Source organism: Hoplias malabaricus, chromosome 7 (assembly GCF_029633855.1).
Source record: "Hoplias malabaricus isolate fHopMal1 chromosome 7, fHopMal1.hap1, whole genome shotgun sequence".
Classification (NCBI taxonomy): domain Eukaryota; kingdom Metazoa; phylum Chordata; class Actinopteri; order Characiformes; family Erythrinidae; genus Hoplias; species Hoplias malabaricus.
Window position 1 is genome coordinate 26,114,474 of NC_089806.1, and position 16,034 is coordinate 26,130,507.

Sequence of the window (16,034 nt, forward strand, 5' to 3'; positions counted from 1 at the left end):
TAATGCAATAATCATACTTAATATGTGAAGGCAACAAAATAGTTCTATGAGGCAATACACAGCAATTTGGACGTAAGTGGTTTGTTTATGACAATTTAGGTGACATCACTGATAGGGAAATTGATTACGTTTTTCTATCACATTGTACCACAGTGTTATACTAGCTGTACTTATTCTAGATGGTTTGTACTGCTTTTTAGTATGGTTGAAAATTGCCAAGATATTTAGGCACTTTTTTCTGCAATGCAGTCTCTATGGGCTCCAGGAGGGCTAGCTCCAACGTGCTTTCATCAGCCTCTCCTGCTCCTGACTACAACTCCCAGGAGTCCTTGGGAAAACACATGGTGAGGATCTGATTTGTGTATTGACATTTGCTTCATCTTTTCAGGTTATTTGTTTGTTATTGCCCTTCTATATTTACCCGTGTTTGGAACCTTAGGACTGTTTGTTAATTCGATTTTGATTTTCCCTTTATTAAAATTAAAATGCCCATCCCCTGCATCCAGACTGACTTATTTCACACTTGCTCACACTTGTTTGAAATGCCCCACTACTCACTATTCTCTATATTACATACTATATAGTGGGCTATTATTGGGAACTGAATTCAAGAGGGTAATGGTGACCATCTAGTGGTCACTGGTTGTATGAGCTATGTCACACTTAATGTGACATTATAAAATTTTTTTACCCATTGAACAAACCACCTCAGCTGTCATTGCAACAGTTGCCCTCCCTGTGAGATATGGCAGGAGCTGCCACTGAATTTGCAACCTACTGATTTGAGAGGACCTTTAAAATGGTAACCAATATAAATGTGAGCAAATGGGTTATGTGCACTTTATGATTCACAACACATTGTTATAGCAGAAATTGCCCCAGTACACATACTTCACAAAAGAAAATTCAAAATATTTGCACAACATTCATTCACTCCCTGTAACTGCTTTATCCTGTTCAGTGTCACGGTGGGCCTGGAGCCTACCCAGAATCACAAGGTGGAAGGCAGGAACGCACCCTGGTCAGGACGCCAGTCCATCACAGGGCCACACATAATTCAGTGCAAGTTTATATATATATGATATGTACACTATGCTTTTTTTTGTTCCCAAAATGGCTTGTTTGTCTCTGTGGATTGAAAGTACAAGACAAAGAGACAAATATATATACTCACATCTGCAGTGCACGGTTAGCTCAGGGGGGGAATGTTAAATGAACCCAAATGTAGGAACTGGAGCAGAAAGAGACAAACGTCGCACTGAAAGAAGTGGAACTGGAGAGTCTTACTGAGTGCTGTAATGAGTTTTACTTTACAACAGACCTTTTGTTCTCCTGAGTGAACTCCATACAGCTGCTTTCCCCAGTCTCATCTCAGATGAGCCGTATTCCCTCTGACAGCTCAGGCCAGTCTGTTGAGTCACTTTGTATATTTGAAGAACTTTACAGTGAATCAAAATTTTTAAAAAACATCAAAAGTTATGCAGATGCTGATATGAATGTATTATTTATTCCATACTACAGTACGACATTCACTACATATACACTACATAGCCAACATTTGCAGACACCTGCTTGTCCAGTGTTACTCCTGATATGAAGATGATTAATAGGCAGTTTGGTTTTGTGTTTACTGCTGTAACAGCCACTACTCTTCTAGGATGTCTTCACAAAATATTCAGATATTGCTGCAAAGAATTTATTGCATTCAGCCACATAACAATTGTGTATTGTTGAATTAGTATTTTTTTTTTATCATTTATTGAATGGTGCTGCATCATTTTGTAGATAGTGTTCCACTGTTCTACAAGCCAATCTTGGGTGGCTTCACATTTCTTAAACCCTTGGCATTGAGCATGGTCATTTCAGACTTAGCTATTCCAAATTGTCTCATTTTTTGGTGATGCTTTTCTTTTGAGATTCTACAAACAGGTTGTGTGCAGTGTTTAACACCTTTGTTAGCAATGGATGCACCTTGAAATGTACTCATTGAGAGAAGTGTCTACAAACTGTTGGACATACAGCGTATTTTACATGAAATGTACACTTCAGCAAGTCAATTAGATTGCAAAACATTAACATTGGTATTACATAAAACATTTCTTCAAAAAGTGAATTTCGATTTAAAAAAATGCTTCACATATTCATTTCTGTGGACCAGCATTTAGGTAAGAGATAAGGAGGCATTGTCACAGTAGTTCAATGTCAGCAATGTCATTAGCATGACGGTGGAGGCAACTTAGGAGCTGAGGCATTTGTAAACTCACTTTATTGGTCAGCTTGAATCAGGACCTCCATCTGTCCAGTTCATTTGTAGCTCCGCACTCCAATATGTTGCTTTGACCCATATCCAAGCCTAAGCTGTCACCAAAATAACAATTTGTTGCTCAAACGTGATTCTGTTAGCACCAGTGAATTCAACCTAAGGATATTGGTGGTAATTCAGAGGCATGTATGACAGTGTTGTATAAATATCAGTTCTGTACATTATTAACATAAAGGAGGTGTTCATTTAAACATGCTTTATTCAGTGCTATACTCCCATGAATCCTTTATATTCTGCAGGTGCCCGGCAGCGCTTCTTTTGCCTTCGCTTTGGTGTGACATCGAAAGAGGTAACCATCATGACATGTGCCTTGCAGCGGCTCACTTGACTTTCGAGTCGTTCTGTGACAAACTCCAGTGCCTCTAAGTGTTCCAGGGAGTCCACTTCAAAGGTCTGCCAGAGGTCAACTGTAAAGTCAAGAGTGAAAATGAATTACAGAATGGAATAATTAGCCTCACATGACAATTATAGGGATTACCTCAGTTTATGACAGAGCTTTATATATTTAGGAAATCAAACAGTTGTGAATCTGTATATGTGTATAAAATAAATAAAATAAAATCACAAAATATTACACGCAGACACAAGACAGGGTAATAATAGACTCAGATATTCCACTCAGTGTCTATTATTGCAGTAAAGTAAGCTGTCCCTATTGTTCCATTTTTATTGTGTATCACCACATCTGTGTGCATACAATCATTTTACAGTAGGTTTCATTCATTCAAAAGAAAAAACTTTGAAGTGACACATTTAACAAAGAATTTCCTGTGTTTTCCCCATCACTTTGTTTTGTTTTTCCATTGGCTCTAGCACTGTTTAAAAGAAACAGTCTATCAATAATTAATAAAATATTTTAATCAATAAATTAAAACACTTTTGGGCATTACAATCTGAACATGGTATTTCTAATGATATTTCACACAGTTTTCAAACTTTCAAAAGTTTTCAAAAAATATGAAAATGACAAAAATGAAGCACGAAGTTTTTTGTCTGGACATCAGTAAGTTAGAATTGTTAGTATTTGACAATATATAATGACATTCATGGTAGTAATGGCAAAAGACACACTCATAACTAATTAGAAATTAATAACTGCACAACTTGGTTCCTTGAAAGATTAATATGGCAGTGAGTAAAATTAGCAATGCTAAATTCACTTTTGTCAACACTCACACTCACGAGTCCATTTCCCTGGGTCCACCATGAGATGCTGTTTGGCTAGTTCCAGCTCTCTCTTAAGGGAACTGTACTTGGCCCTCACCTCTGCAATCCTCTGTTGTCGATGCTCCAGAAATTTCAGCTTGGCACTGAAGTAGACCACACTCTGACAGCATGGGCAACATAAGGGAGAGGTTGGATTAACCAAAGCCAAGACTCTGTGTTTCAATGGAAACTGACCTCTTTGGCCATTCCACTACAGTAATTTGGCCATACACATAATTCATCATAATTTTCACAGGAGGTGGGGGAGTTTATAGTTGCCAGTTTGCAGGATTAGCAGTGAGGCACATGGTTAGATTCATCATATATTTTTAGCCTGAATGTTACCTTGTTCCCTTCCTTTCCTCTTTTTTGCAAACCATCCACATTGTCGATCTCATAAACTTTAATATCATATGAGTCAGAGGGACCCCGATCCACCCAACGTATTTTCGAACCACTTGCAGACCTTCTTAAAGACAGGAGTGTGTCCTGTGATGGACGTCTCTGATGAGGTCCTATAAATGAAAACAAGCAATTAAAAATTATATATATATATATATATATATATATATTACAGTGAAAGCCTCTCTTCTAAAATATTGCCCAGTGATTTTACTAATTTACTAATTTATTAATTTTAATATATATAAAATTTAAAATATGTGCTAGTGGAAAAGAAAAAAGAAACCCACGCAGACATGGGGACAACACACCACACTCCTCACAGACAATCATCCGGAGCGGGACTTGAACCCACAGCCTCCAGGTCCCTGGAGCTGTGTGACTGCGACACTACCTGCTGCGCCTCCATGCAGCCCCAAGCTAAGGTCACTGTGCAATATTTTAGAAGATACATTTTCACTGTAAAAAACTGTAACTTTTATTTAGTTTTTTCACAATTTATTCCCTTACTACCGACTTTGGAGGGCTCATGTTTCATCAGGATTAGACATTGTTGCTTACTAATGGTGCTTTTCCACGGCATGAAACTTATATGACTCTACTTGGCTCGGCTCGGCACTTTTGCTTTTCCGCTGGCCAAATCTGGTATCTGATCCCCGGTACCAGGTACTTTTTCCTTCCCTGCTCAGTTACCATTCCAACCGACTCCAGTAGGTACTAAAATGTGACGTGTATCCCCTACAGAGAGCTGACTGGCCATAGAGATCTGTCAACCACCACCAAATGCGGAGCTTCAGCACAAACTAGTAAATTCTCTGAGTAAATTCTCTGAAGTGACGACAGCTTTCACATTTATTTTTATCCAACTCACAACAGCAGCTTGTAACATTAAATCAAGGTGATTTGAAGAGGTTTAAACATTCCTTGTGCTGATGGCGAAAATCTCCAACGAAAGCTAAACGTGCAACAAGGAAAACTGATCTGAACAAACTGGGCCATGGAGCCGTGTTCAGTCCAAAAAACAAAAAAGCGAGTGTATGCACAACGAGTAAACTGCGCCTAACTATACCGCTGGTTTTGTTGTGGTTTTCAAAGCCTGAAGCTCCCATTAGAGACAGGGTTTTGTGACAAAACAGGTTTTGTTGCTAGTGGAAAAGCAACAAGCTCAAAACGAGCTGAGTCAAGTTGAGCCAAGCCGATCCCACACAGTGGAAAAACAATGCTATTGTATGTATTGCACCATTCAGAGAGCTACAACTTGTAAAACAGTAACTTTATTAAATAGTACCTCATGATCAGTTATAAAGCATTGTTTGCACTTTAATAAAGATAAGTTTGAAAATTGCAGACCATGCCTGAAGAAGACAGGGCAAGGAAGGGGAACTCAGAAGGACTTGGGCTGGAGTCCTGGGTGGCTTCTGCTAGTGAAGACTGAAGCCAGCCCCCCCTTGCTGAGCAAAGACAAGGTGACTGATGGAAAAGGAGAAGTTGGGGTAGTGGTGGGATACATATTCAGAATCTTTAGTTTGGTAACATAAATGTGATGTACATTTAGGGAACACAGCAAGAGTCTTAAACTACTGCTGTACCTTTGAAGTGAAAATTAAACTGTGTATAACTTTAGTGAAAAAACAGGGTTTTTTTCTGACAGTGTACAATGAACAAATTGAAATAAGTGGATAGAGTTTCCGTGTTCTCCCTGTGTCCATGTGGGTTTTCTCCGGGGTCTCCTGTTTCCTCCCACAGTCCAAAAACATGGAGGTTAGAGGAATTGGCTTCTCTAATGACTGTGCTGGTGTGAATGAATAAGTGTGTATGTGAATCAATGTCTGTATGTGTGTGAGTGAATGTGTGTGTGCCCAGATATGGATTGGTGCTCTGTCATGGGTGAAGCCCTAGTGCCCGGATGCAGTCCTCCAGGTGGACGGTCGTTCCTGGTTGAGAGTACGCTGTGTGCGTTTGGCTGCCACTTCTCAGCAGTGTATGTGTGAATTGAGTACTGATTAAATATGGTGTACAGAAGAATGCAGACGTAAGAAGATGTGTCAAGTGAAAATGGCTTTGAAAATAAATCACTTCTGCTCCTCATTCCTCACTCGTGGGGTCTTGTGCTAAGCCTCATTCTCATTGAAAGGAACAGGTATTCAAACTGTTCGTACATGAGGGATAAAAGTGCTGAGTTGTTTGATCCTTGTGGTATTTTGACAAAAGCATGTGACAGACATTTTGCTTAAGACCCCAGGGATCTGTGTCAACTTTTGGGAAAAGGGTACAATATGTCTTTTTTTATTATTATTTTAATTGGTGTATTAACCATTTTGATGGGCAAAGGGAACTTGTAATCTGGACATGGAAAATGACTTTTACAAGAGAAATAGTAATTGTAAGTTTTTTCAACATAAATGTAGGCAACCCCATTTCTAAAACTAAAGTTTATACTGTATTTGTAGATGTACTTAAAAGTAAGAAAGAAATGTTAACTAAACATAACAGAAAAAACTCACATGTATTGCTTACCTATATTATTCCTTTTCTTTGAGCTCTTTGCGCCCCTTGCATTATTGAAGAAGCGGCTCTGATCACTAATGGAGTCATGTATTGAAGTACTACTACATGTGGCTTCACTGTCTCTAACCATGCTTTCATAGCCACTACTAACCAAACTGTTGCGGTTGCATAGCAAGGCAGTCTTACACATGGCAGGGGGGAGTTCCCCACTCAGGACACTTGTGTTATCGCTGGCATGCCCACTGCAGTGGCTAGGTTTCCGTGGAGCTGTCATCCTACTGTATGGGGAAGGTAAAGTGTGAGTCAGCACACTTTTTCCTTTTGAGGCTTCCAGGTCATCAAAGTCCATGCTACATTGACTGGAGCTTGACAGAGTTTCTCCACTTGCCTGTAGGAGCTCAATTCCATTTAGTACCCTGCTGGGAGATTTAGAAGATATAGAAGTTTTCCCCTGCTTTCGAGATAAAGACTGAGTGGACCATGAGACCTGTTTGATGGACAATCCATTGGTAGAGACACTTGGACTTCTGTTAATGGAATGTCTGAGAGATTTGGGGGAGGCACATGAACTGCTGGGGCTAGTTCCTGGCACTTTGCAGACATTTGGACTTGATGCCATTTTGCTTCTAGATGATATCTTTGACTGACTCTGTTTGGACAGCTGTGTAATGTCACTTCTTACAGCATCATACATGGGAAAAAATTGTGGAACTCTCTTAAAGCTACGACCAGTCCGAGACACAGTGAAGTCCTCATCAGAAATGTCACTCAAAGGAGGTGAGGTCACATTTTTGGCCTGAGCCATTGCAAAGTCTTCATCCAAACTTGCTTTAGATGCTAAAATCATGCTATCACCTTGTTCAAGATGTCTTCTACTGACTCTTGGTGAGGTACAACAACCCCCCAGCCTTGGTGAAGATCCCTGACGGAACCCAGTATTGCTTTCCTCTAAGGTTTGCAAATTAAAGCTCAGTAAATGAGAGCTAAAGAGAGATTGGCTTCTGCTTGCTATTTGTTCCAGTTTTGCACTAAAAAGTTTACTGCTGTCTTCAGTGGGGGATTTTGGATTTGGAGTCTTGTCGAGCAAATTGTCTGAGGACTGCTTACACTGGGTTGCTATGGGTTTTTTATGTCTTTCTATGGGTCTGTCCCGATCTGATTCTTGCCCTGAAGACAGTGATTCACTATCCTCTCCCCATTCCAAGTGGCCAAGGTTGGCATGACAGTGTTTCCTTGCTATAGTAGTTTCTGGGTTATCATGATTCCTACAGACGTAAGGGGAATCCTGGGAGTCATATAATTTGGATAAATCATGCCTTTCACTTGGAGAATTGCACATTTCAGGGACAGAGTAATTGCTGGCTGTATTTTCTGGTATGCCCATTCTAAAATCAGGTAATATCTTCTGAGAAGTGCCATCACAGATCTCACTAGAATGTTGCCCATTGCCTTGACTACACTGTGTCACAGTGGCTTTTTGACCTGGTCTAATCTCACAAGAGTATTCCTTGTATTTCAAGGCTTCATTCTGGGAGGCTGAGCCAAGTGAAGCTTCTGAGACATCCTTTACAATATTTTGAGATTCATCAGGCATAGCAACAAGACAAGAGTGACAACCCTGTGAACTGACAACACAGTTTTGAACAAGAGGAATGTTTTTTGCTGGAGATGATGACACTTTACCGTTTCGATCTATAGCTTGAACTTGTGAAGCACAGTCAAGTGCAATTTGCTCTTCTCCAATGCTACTTATGATTCTCACAGGCTGGGAACTTGATGGCAATATCTCAATAGAATGAGGGTCAGTAATTGTCGTTATCTTTGCCATTTTGTCTTTATGAACTGCTTTGTTGATTGTAACTTCTTCAACCACAGAATATATAAGCTCATCGTGTCCATTCAGATCCAGTGGCTGCTGAACTGTTACAGTGATTGTGGCCTTCATCTCAGTTTGGTTCTCTGTGGGAAACTCTGGAATACTTTCACTTGCAATGACTGGCAGAGAAATTGGGGACCCTAGACCAGCAGAGAAGGAGGAGGATGAACTTTTACCTACAGGAGAGCTCCGAATCTCAGAGGGGAGGGTGGAATCGTCTGAAGACATTCCTTCCAATAGCAAGGGTAAAGAACACGTTTGGTCCAGTGTTTCAGTAAGGCTTTGGGATTCATTTGCTTGATCACCTTGCATAGAGCAACTTACAATATCAGGTCTTAGTGAGTGAGGAATGATTTTTTGAGCTGTCTTAACTTTATCAGTATGTCTACAAGCCCCTCCCACAATGTCCTTCATTGGTGTATCCCTCTGAGGAAAATGCTGTCGGCCCTTCTCGTCAATGTCTTCCTTTATTAAAGATTGTTGACTCCCTAATGGTCCGGGAGAGCTTTTAATAGCTTTACTGGATAGAGCTTCTGATTTGATTAACATATTTTTAGGTTGCTCATTGTAAGAATACATGCTAACTATGTCACTTCCATCTATACATCCCAGTCGATTCTGCAGTTCAGCAAATGTGTTGCACTTGAGACACTCCAAATCAGATGTAACAGATTCTGATGGGTTTTGTAGACTGGACTGCTTTTTTGCCTCTCTTTTTGGAGAACATGGATAAATTTGCTTTAAGAGTTCACAGCGTTTTAAGAGGGAAGACCCTTTTAAGTCAATCTTCTGCCTTTGTAAAGAGGGTATTATTGGCACAAATTCCTGACTCTCCTTTGCTTCTTCGTTAAGTAGGACACAACCACTGGGATCCATTGAAAAGACAGTGTCACATGACTTGTCACTTCTAGAATGGTCTTCTACATCATCAAAAAGGTGAGGCAAAGAGAGATCTTGGTCTAAGGTACACGCAGAGCGAAATGCTCTTAACCTGGTAGAGTCATTCACTTTCTTTTCTTTTCCCAAGCTTCTTCCTCCAGGTGAGCTTGAGGTCGATTTCTAAAAAGAAATATATCAATATGTTTCTTGATGATATAATATGACAAGTCTCAATTATACAGGGTGGGCCATTTATATGGATACACCTTATTAAAATGGGAATATTGTGGTATATGTGGAATATGGTGATATTAACTTCCAAGATGGGTGGTGTCCATGGTGGCCATTTTGAAGTCAGCCATTTTGGATCCAACTTTTGTTTTTTCAATGGGAAGAGAGTCATGTGACACATCAAACTTATTGGGAATTTCTCAAGGAAAACAATGGTGTTGTTGGTTTTAACTTGTAACTTTATTCTTTCAATAGTTATTTACAAGTTTCTGATCACTCATAAAATGTGTTCAAAGTGCTGCCCATTGTGTTGGATTGTCAATGCAACCCTCTTCTCCCACTCTTCACACACTGACAGCAACACCGCAGGAGAAATGCTAGCACAGGCTTCCAGTGTCCGTAGTTTCAGGTGCTGCACACCTCGTATCTTCACAGCATAGACAACTGCCTTCAGATGACCCCAAAGATAAAAGTCTAAGGGAGTCAGATCGGGAGACCTTTGGGGTCATTCAACTGGCTCACGACGACCAATCCACTTTCCAGGAAACTGTTCATCTAGGAATGCTCTGACCAGACACCCATAATATGGTTGTGCACCATCTTGCTGGAAAAACTCAGGGAAGTGCCAGCTTCAGTGCATAAAGAGGGAAACACATCACCATGTAGCAATTTCACATATCCAGTGGCCTTGAGGTTTCCATTGATGAAGAATGGCCCCACTATCTTTGTACCCCATATACCACACCATACCATCAAGACGTGCAACACCTAAAACTACGGATACTGGAAGCCTGTGCTAGAATTTCTCCGGCGTTGCTATCAAGAGTGGGAGAAGAGGGTTGCATTGACAATATAACACAATGGGCAGCAGTTTGAACACATTTTATCAGTGGTCAGAAATTGTAAATAACTCATAGTCACCACCCACCTTGAAAAGTTTCCCCACTCCCATATACTAATGTGCCACAAACAGGAAGTTAATATCACCAACCATTCCCATTTTATTAAGGTGTATCCATATAAATGGCCCACCCTGTATATGCAGAAAACAATGGGATGTGGTGTTAAAAGCAATGTTCACGATTGTAATCAAAAAACACTTTTTATAAAATGCTGAGGATGTTTCAACTCCAGTCTGTTTGTACACTGGAAACAGGTTTAATGTGTTTACAAAGCAATGGTGTCAGTAAATAGATAAAAAAAAAAAACAATAGGGCTCAATCCAGTATCCAGTGCTAGGCTTTCACTCTCTGCTCATGACAGAGAAAAGGCACCTTGAGGTGTTTAGATGGCAAAGAGTGACCAAGCATTGAAAAGCACAAATCAAGATGAAGATATTGTTCTATTCTAGCTAGGTAGATGGAGAATATTGATTTAATTTTAGCAGTTTCAGATTACTTAAGGTGGAATTGACTCTACATTTGATATATCACTAACTGCATGAAACTAAATGTAAGTGCTACAAAACTAAACAATTTGAGTTACTAATTACAATTTCAGCCATGTACAAACAAGTGTTTTTTTCATCAAACATACAGTTCCACCTTAAAAGACACAGAGCCTCTGAACATGAACAAACCAGAGAGAAAAGCAGTTGTGTGCAATCCCTGCTTTACTAAACTTACATATTATTAGATACTCTTTAATTTCCTAAAAAGACCAGGATGAGAGCTGAGTGAATTAAACTGGGATTTTTTAGTATCAACAATTGCTATTTAAAAAAATGTATTTAGTGATTATTTAGGTTCAGATTCTAAGTCTGAATAAGATTGTTCTCACCTAATATGAGGCAATTTGAAACAGTGAAATGGTGAAATATACAACAATTTTTTACCTTCCAATTAACTAAACAGATATACTTATTGCAAAGTCAGGCCTGTGTTAATGTATGCTGATGTTTTTAGTTGATGACTCAGTACTGTGGCCAGTGCCATTGATTCATAATGTCATTACAGTGTCAGTTGTGCCTCTTTCAGTAAATATGCCCCTAGAGATGCAGTAATATGCAGACGGTGGACTGATGTTCTTTTTTATCATGTAGAATATTGTGAATAAATCTACCTGCACTAGCACTGTAGAAAAAAATTGTTTGGCAAAAGTAACCAAATTAATAAAATACTGATATTGTAGGATAGTAGTTCAGTCACCCATTATTTATTTGAAATATCAGTCAAAAATCCCAATCTTCAGCAATAATTTTATAATAAATCAATATGGCAATCAAATATATATAGATCCTAAATAATATAAAAATACAGTCATCATCATTATCAACTTCTTTGCCACTTAATCCATTACAGGGTCACCGTTAAAAGATACAATGCACATTTTAAGAAAGGTTATTATACGCACCCTAGTCTTCTTTTGTAATCTTCGAATCTGAGAGACAATCTGGATGGTGCAGAGATTCTCTGGGATATCTTCATGTAAAGTGGAAACATGGGCTACGATTGTAGTGCGGCAGTTGACATTGCTCAGAGAGTCTTGCATGAGCATGGCCAGTTTGCTTCCTCTGTAACAAAACCAAAAGGAAATACTACAAACATGTTGTATGACCATATGAAAATCAGATATCATATGCATATTTCATTATGTGGCTGAAATGTCTGCCTGACATACTTGTTTGGTACATGTTTATGTCTGTCCAGCTTGCTCATAATGACATTTCCGAGGTCAACCAGGTGGAGTGCTGTATTGTTCCTGTTCCTCTCTCTCGTACAACTACCTAAATCAATTAGGCTCAACTTGCTTTGGTCCACGTGCACTGGGAAAGGTTGTTGGAGAAACACAGAATAAGCATAACGTGACAGAATTTCCCTTTTAAAAGAATGGAATAATAAATGATTTCATAGAGTGTAAGTATGTGTATATATGAGCAATCAAAGCAAAGTAAATGCTACTCACTCCCAGATTTGCTGCTACTCTCTATATGTTGCTGGCAGACATGAAGCGTGTAAAACATGTGACAGTGATGCTGCAATGTTTCTCCACTCCTTGCCACGCCTGAGGTCCGAGAGGCCAGGGCAGCATCCAGCAGAAAAGCTGCTCTCTCAGCACTGGGAGCACTTAGAACACTGTTGTTGCAAAGCTGAAATGAAATTTTGACAACTTAATTACCATATTCTTAATGAGGTTGGTAATATATATTAATGAAGACCTAATGAATAATGAATGAAGTTGGATTTTTTTATATAAATATTATATGTCAGGACATATTTGTGACTAAATAAATAATAAATGTGTCTCCAAATTTGTCTATTTTTTTACATTTACAGCAGGGCAAGTTCTGGTGGTCTACTTAAAAAAAAAAAGATGTTTCAGGGCAAAACAGTATCTGTTTGACCAAAATTATACTGTGGTGTGAATTTGTATGGTGTACTACTTAGATGGGCCAATGCAGTATGTCTAGTTGTTCAGACACATACAGTGTTCTCAGTATACTTCAGTGTGTTCAGTGATAGTTTCTATTTGTTTGATTTTTTTTTATTTATTCCTTAAAGTATACAGCAACAAATGGACATTAAAGTGCAATCAGTACTGAGCTAATATCTATTTCATTTTTTTCTTTGCTTTATTTGAATATTAGCCGTCCACTGTGACACTACAATGTGTGTGTTGTTGATAAGTGTTATTGCCTGTATTCTTCTTGTCCAGGAATCACTGCTTAGCACAAAGACATAAACAGTACTGCATTTGAAAGCATACCTGTATTCCACAGACAGGATCTTCCAGGAGGAAAACATTTGGCTTATGGATGTCCTTGTTGTCTCCTGACTCAACATCAGACAGTAAGTCTCTGATGGCCTCAGTCTCCCCACAGAGCTCCACAGCCGACACAGAAACAGAGATATTTGCCCATGTCCTGTCCTTCTTTTTGTTAATGAGCTTGTAAAGCCAAGCTATGGCATAAGGGATTATTCCAAGACTTGAGGAATCATCACGTCCAATCATAGTGTAAGATGTTCCTGTTAATAATATATATATATATATATATATATATATATATATATATAGAGAGAGAGAGAGAGAGAGAGAGAGAGAGAGAGAGAGAGAGAGAGAGTGAGAGTGAGAGTGAGCGTGAGAGTGAGTGAGAGAGAGAGAGAGAGAGAGAGAGAGAGAGAGATGCAGGAAAAACAGAACCAAGCCATCTATTAAATTATTTGTCAGTTATCTGAGCATACGTATTTTCTGAATGCACCCATTTGTAGTCTAAAAGGCACTAAAACAAATGTCATTGGGTTCTTTTTTTGTGACCTCAGTCCACATGTGATATAAAAAAAATGTCATGTAATGTCATCTCCAATTAAACACAAACCACCATTAATCATACATGACCACAATCTAGTTTAAAAGATTTATTGCTTCTGGCTGCAAGCCAGAATCTTTACAGATGGAAAAAAAATTCAATTAGTTAATAGCCGATGACGTAATGCTCCAAGCTGTGAGGAAGAATTGTTTTTGCGATTTTGGGTTGACACTTATTAATAATCTGCTAAGTGGATGACCCACACTGACCTCCAGGAGTGAAACCACCCTAAAGATAGGACAACATTAATGTTCATCCATTAGATGTCAACCAATGTCACTTCTACTGGAAAGCAAAGCCCCTGAGTCTCAGATTCTGTGTTGACAATGTAAGTGGCAGACTGCTAAAAAAAAAAACCCACCCACAATGTATAATTGATTAATCTAGTTTTATTTCTCTTAAAAGGTGAACGATGAAATAGAGGTCGAAGGCACAGCACTTAAACACTTAAATACAAACAGTGTGTCTTAGAAATAGGGCAGAGCAAAGGGAGTTCCTTACATATTAAATGAAGTTAGTGGAGGGCTGATTTCAGCAAAAGGTTTTAAAATAGTATACAGCACTTACCCAGTTTGGATTGTCCAAAGCTTAGGACACAGCCATCGGCTCCAGCAAGTACAGACTGGAGAACTTCCTGTAAACTTTTCTCACATACCTCGACCTAACAATAGAATACAAATATTAAAATGGTGAAAGCTTTTATCACATTATGTTGTTAATTGTAATCTGGAACATCTCCTACCCTCCTTCAAATTTTACATATTGCAGTTTCTGCAGTGCTGAGCTCAGAGCAGCAATGAAAGAGGCCCTATTTTCTGTATTACTGGTCAGTGTTGCTTTAAATGCCAACCAACTACAGCCCAAAATGATTCTCAGCCAGTAAAATGGGTGCTGTACTGGCCACATAACCCTGCCGGTCTGGAACTAATGAACCTGTGATGCAAGAGGCCAAAGGATGAGCCTCTCACATCACTGCGTAAATGTTGTTTACCTGCTTTTAAGCCATTTACAACTAAAAGGGGTATGACTGCAGCAAAAACAGCAGCAAAGAATCATCAGTGGACTGTGGCCACTGGCACTTTGTTGATGGAAAAGTGGTACTTGAGTCTTGTAGCCTACAACTTCCAGGCACCCTGGCTGTCAATGGCCTCTTGACACTGACCCCAATGACGCACTCAGTAATTCATCCCTGATTATAATTATACATTACAGTTCTACTGAATTAGATAATGGCCATACTCAAGGGCACGGCAGCCATTTTAAGCAGAAAGCAGGCAGAAAGTTGATATCTACCAGTCTGTCCAAATTCTTTACTTAAACTAGAAATTCTTCTTCACTACCTGAATTATATAATTATGTGACATTTCACATTGGAATGCCAACCTTAATACTTGTAAAATTCGGTATTCAGTATTTTTTCAAGTGTTCTGACAAATGTTCAGAAAGGATGCAAGCTGGCTTGTGCACAGATAGACCCCAGTGAGGCTTGAGCCCAAGTGCTTTTGCCCCAACACAGTTGAAATGTTGTCTTGGTCTGCATACATAATTGTTTCATCAAGGTGTAGTGCGTTGGTTTGAGTTCCATGTAGACCCCATCTGGTGCTGTACTATTCATCTATTATACATCAGCTCTGACCTGACACATATGTAAGCATCACTACTGTAGCGATGATAAAGCACTGATTATTTTCTTAACCAAATATATGATCAGCAGTAATGGGTGTCAATAAATTACAAACAGAAATTGTCGTTGCTGAAAAATACATGGATTTATGTAAAGCTCTTTGGAATTATAACTCAGCTATATATTCCATCCATCCATTATCTGTAACCGCTTATCCAATTTTAGGGTCGCGGGGGGTCCAGAGCCTACCTGGAATCATCGGGCGCAAGGCAGGAATACACCCTGGAGGGGACGCCAGTCCTTCACAGGGCAACACAGACACACACACATTCACTCACACCTACGGACACTTTCGAGTCACCAATCCACCTGCAACGTGTGTTTTTGGACTGTGGGAGGAAACCGGAGCACCCGGAGGAAACCCACGCGGACACGGGGAGAACACACCAACTCCTCACAGACAGTCACCCGGAGCGGGAATCGAACCCACAACCTCCAGGTTCCCGGAGCTGTGTGACTGCGACACTACCTGCTGTGCCACCGTGCCGCCCTCAGCTATATATTGATTTGCATAATGGACATTACAGCATTGTATTCTGGAATTTAGGAATAAATGTTTTTTAGTCTTAAGATCCCTCCACAAACCAAGAAAACCAGGATGCAAGTTGAGAACAGGACA

General features: G+C 39.5%; 1 protein-coding gene across 2 annotated transcripts in view; it reads right to left on the reverse strand.

Annotated features, from left to right (window-relative positions):
- Nucleotides 1-1,580: 1,580 nt before the first annotated feature.
- kif26bb (kinesin family member 26Bb) overlaps nt 1,581-16,034 on the reverse strand; it is a 29,477-nt gene continuing 15,023 nt past the window's right edge. The window contains exons 7-15 of one of the 2 annotated variants that reach the window (XM_066677823.1): nt 14,299-14,392; nt 13,131-13,390; nt 12,330-12,513; nt 12,045-12,189; nt 11,778-11,937; nt 6,449-9,374; nt 3,875-4,044; nt 3,500-3,650; nt 1,581-2,730 (exon numbers count right to left, since the gene is read on the reverse strand). In XM_066677823.1, coding sequence (XP_066533920.1) covers nt 2,531-2,730; nt 3,500-3,650; nt 3,875-4,044; nt 6,449-9,374; nt 11,778-11,937; nt 12,045-12,189; nt 12,330-12,513; nt 13,131-13,390; nt 14,299-14,392 — 4,290 coding nt within the window. In that variant the 3' untranslated portion in view covers nt 1,581-2,530. The remainder of the gene's footprint in view (nt 2,731-3,499; nt 3,651-3,874; nt 4,045-6,448; nt 9,375-11,777; nt 11,938-12,044; nt 12,190-12,329; nt 12,514-13,130; nt 13,391-14,298; nt 14,393-16,034) is intronic. The other variant, XM_066677824.1, reaches the window with a different exon arrangement.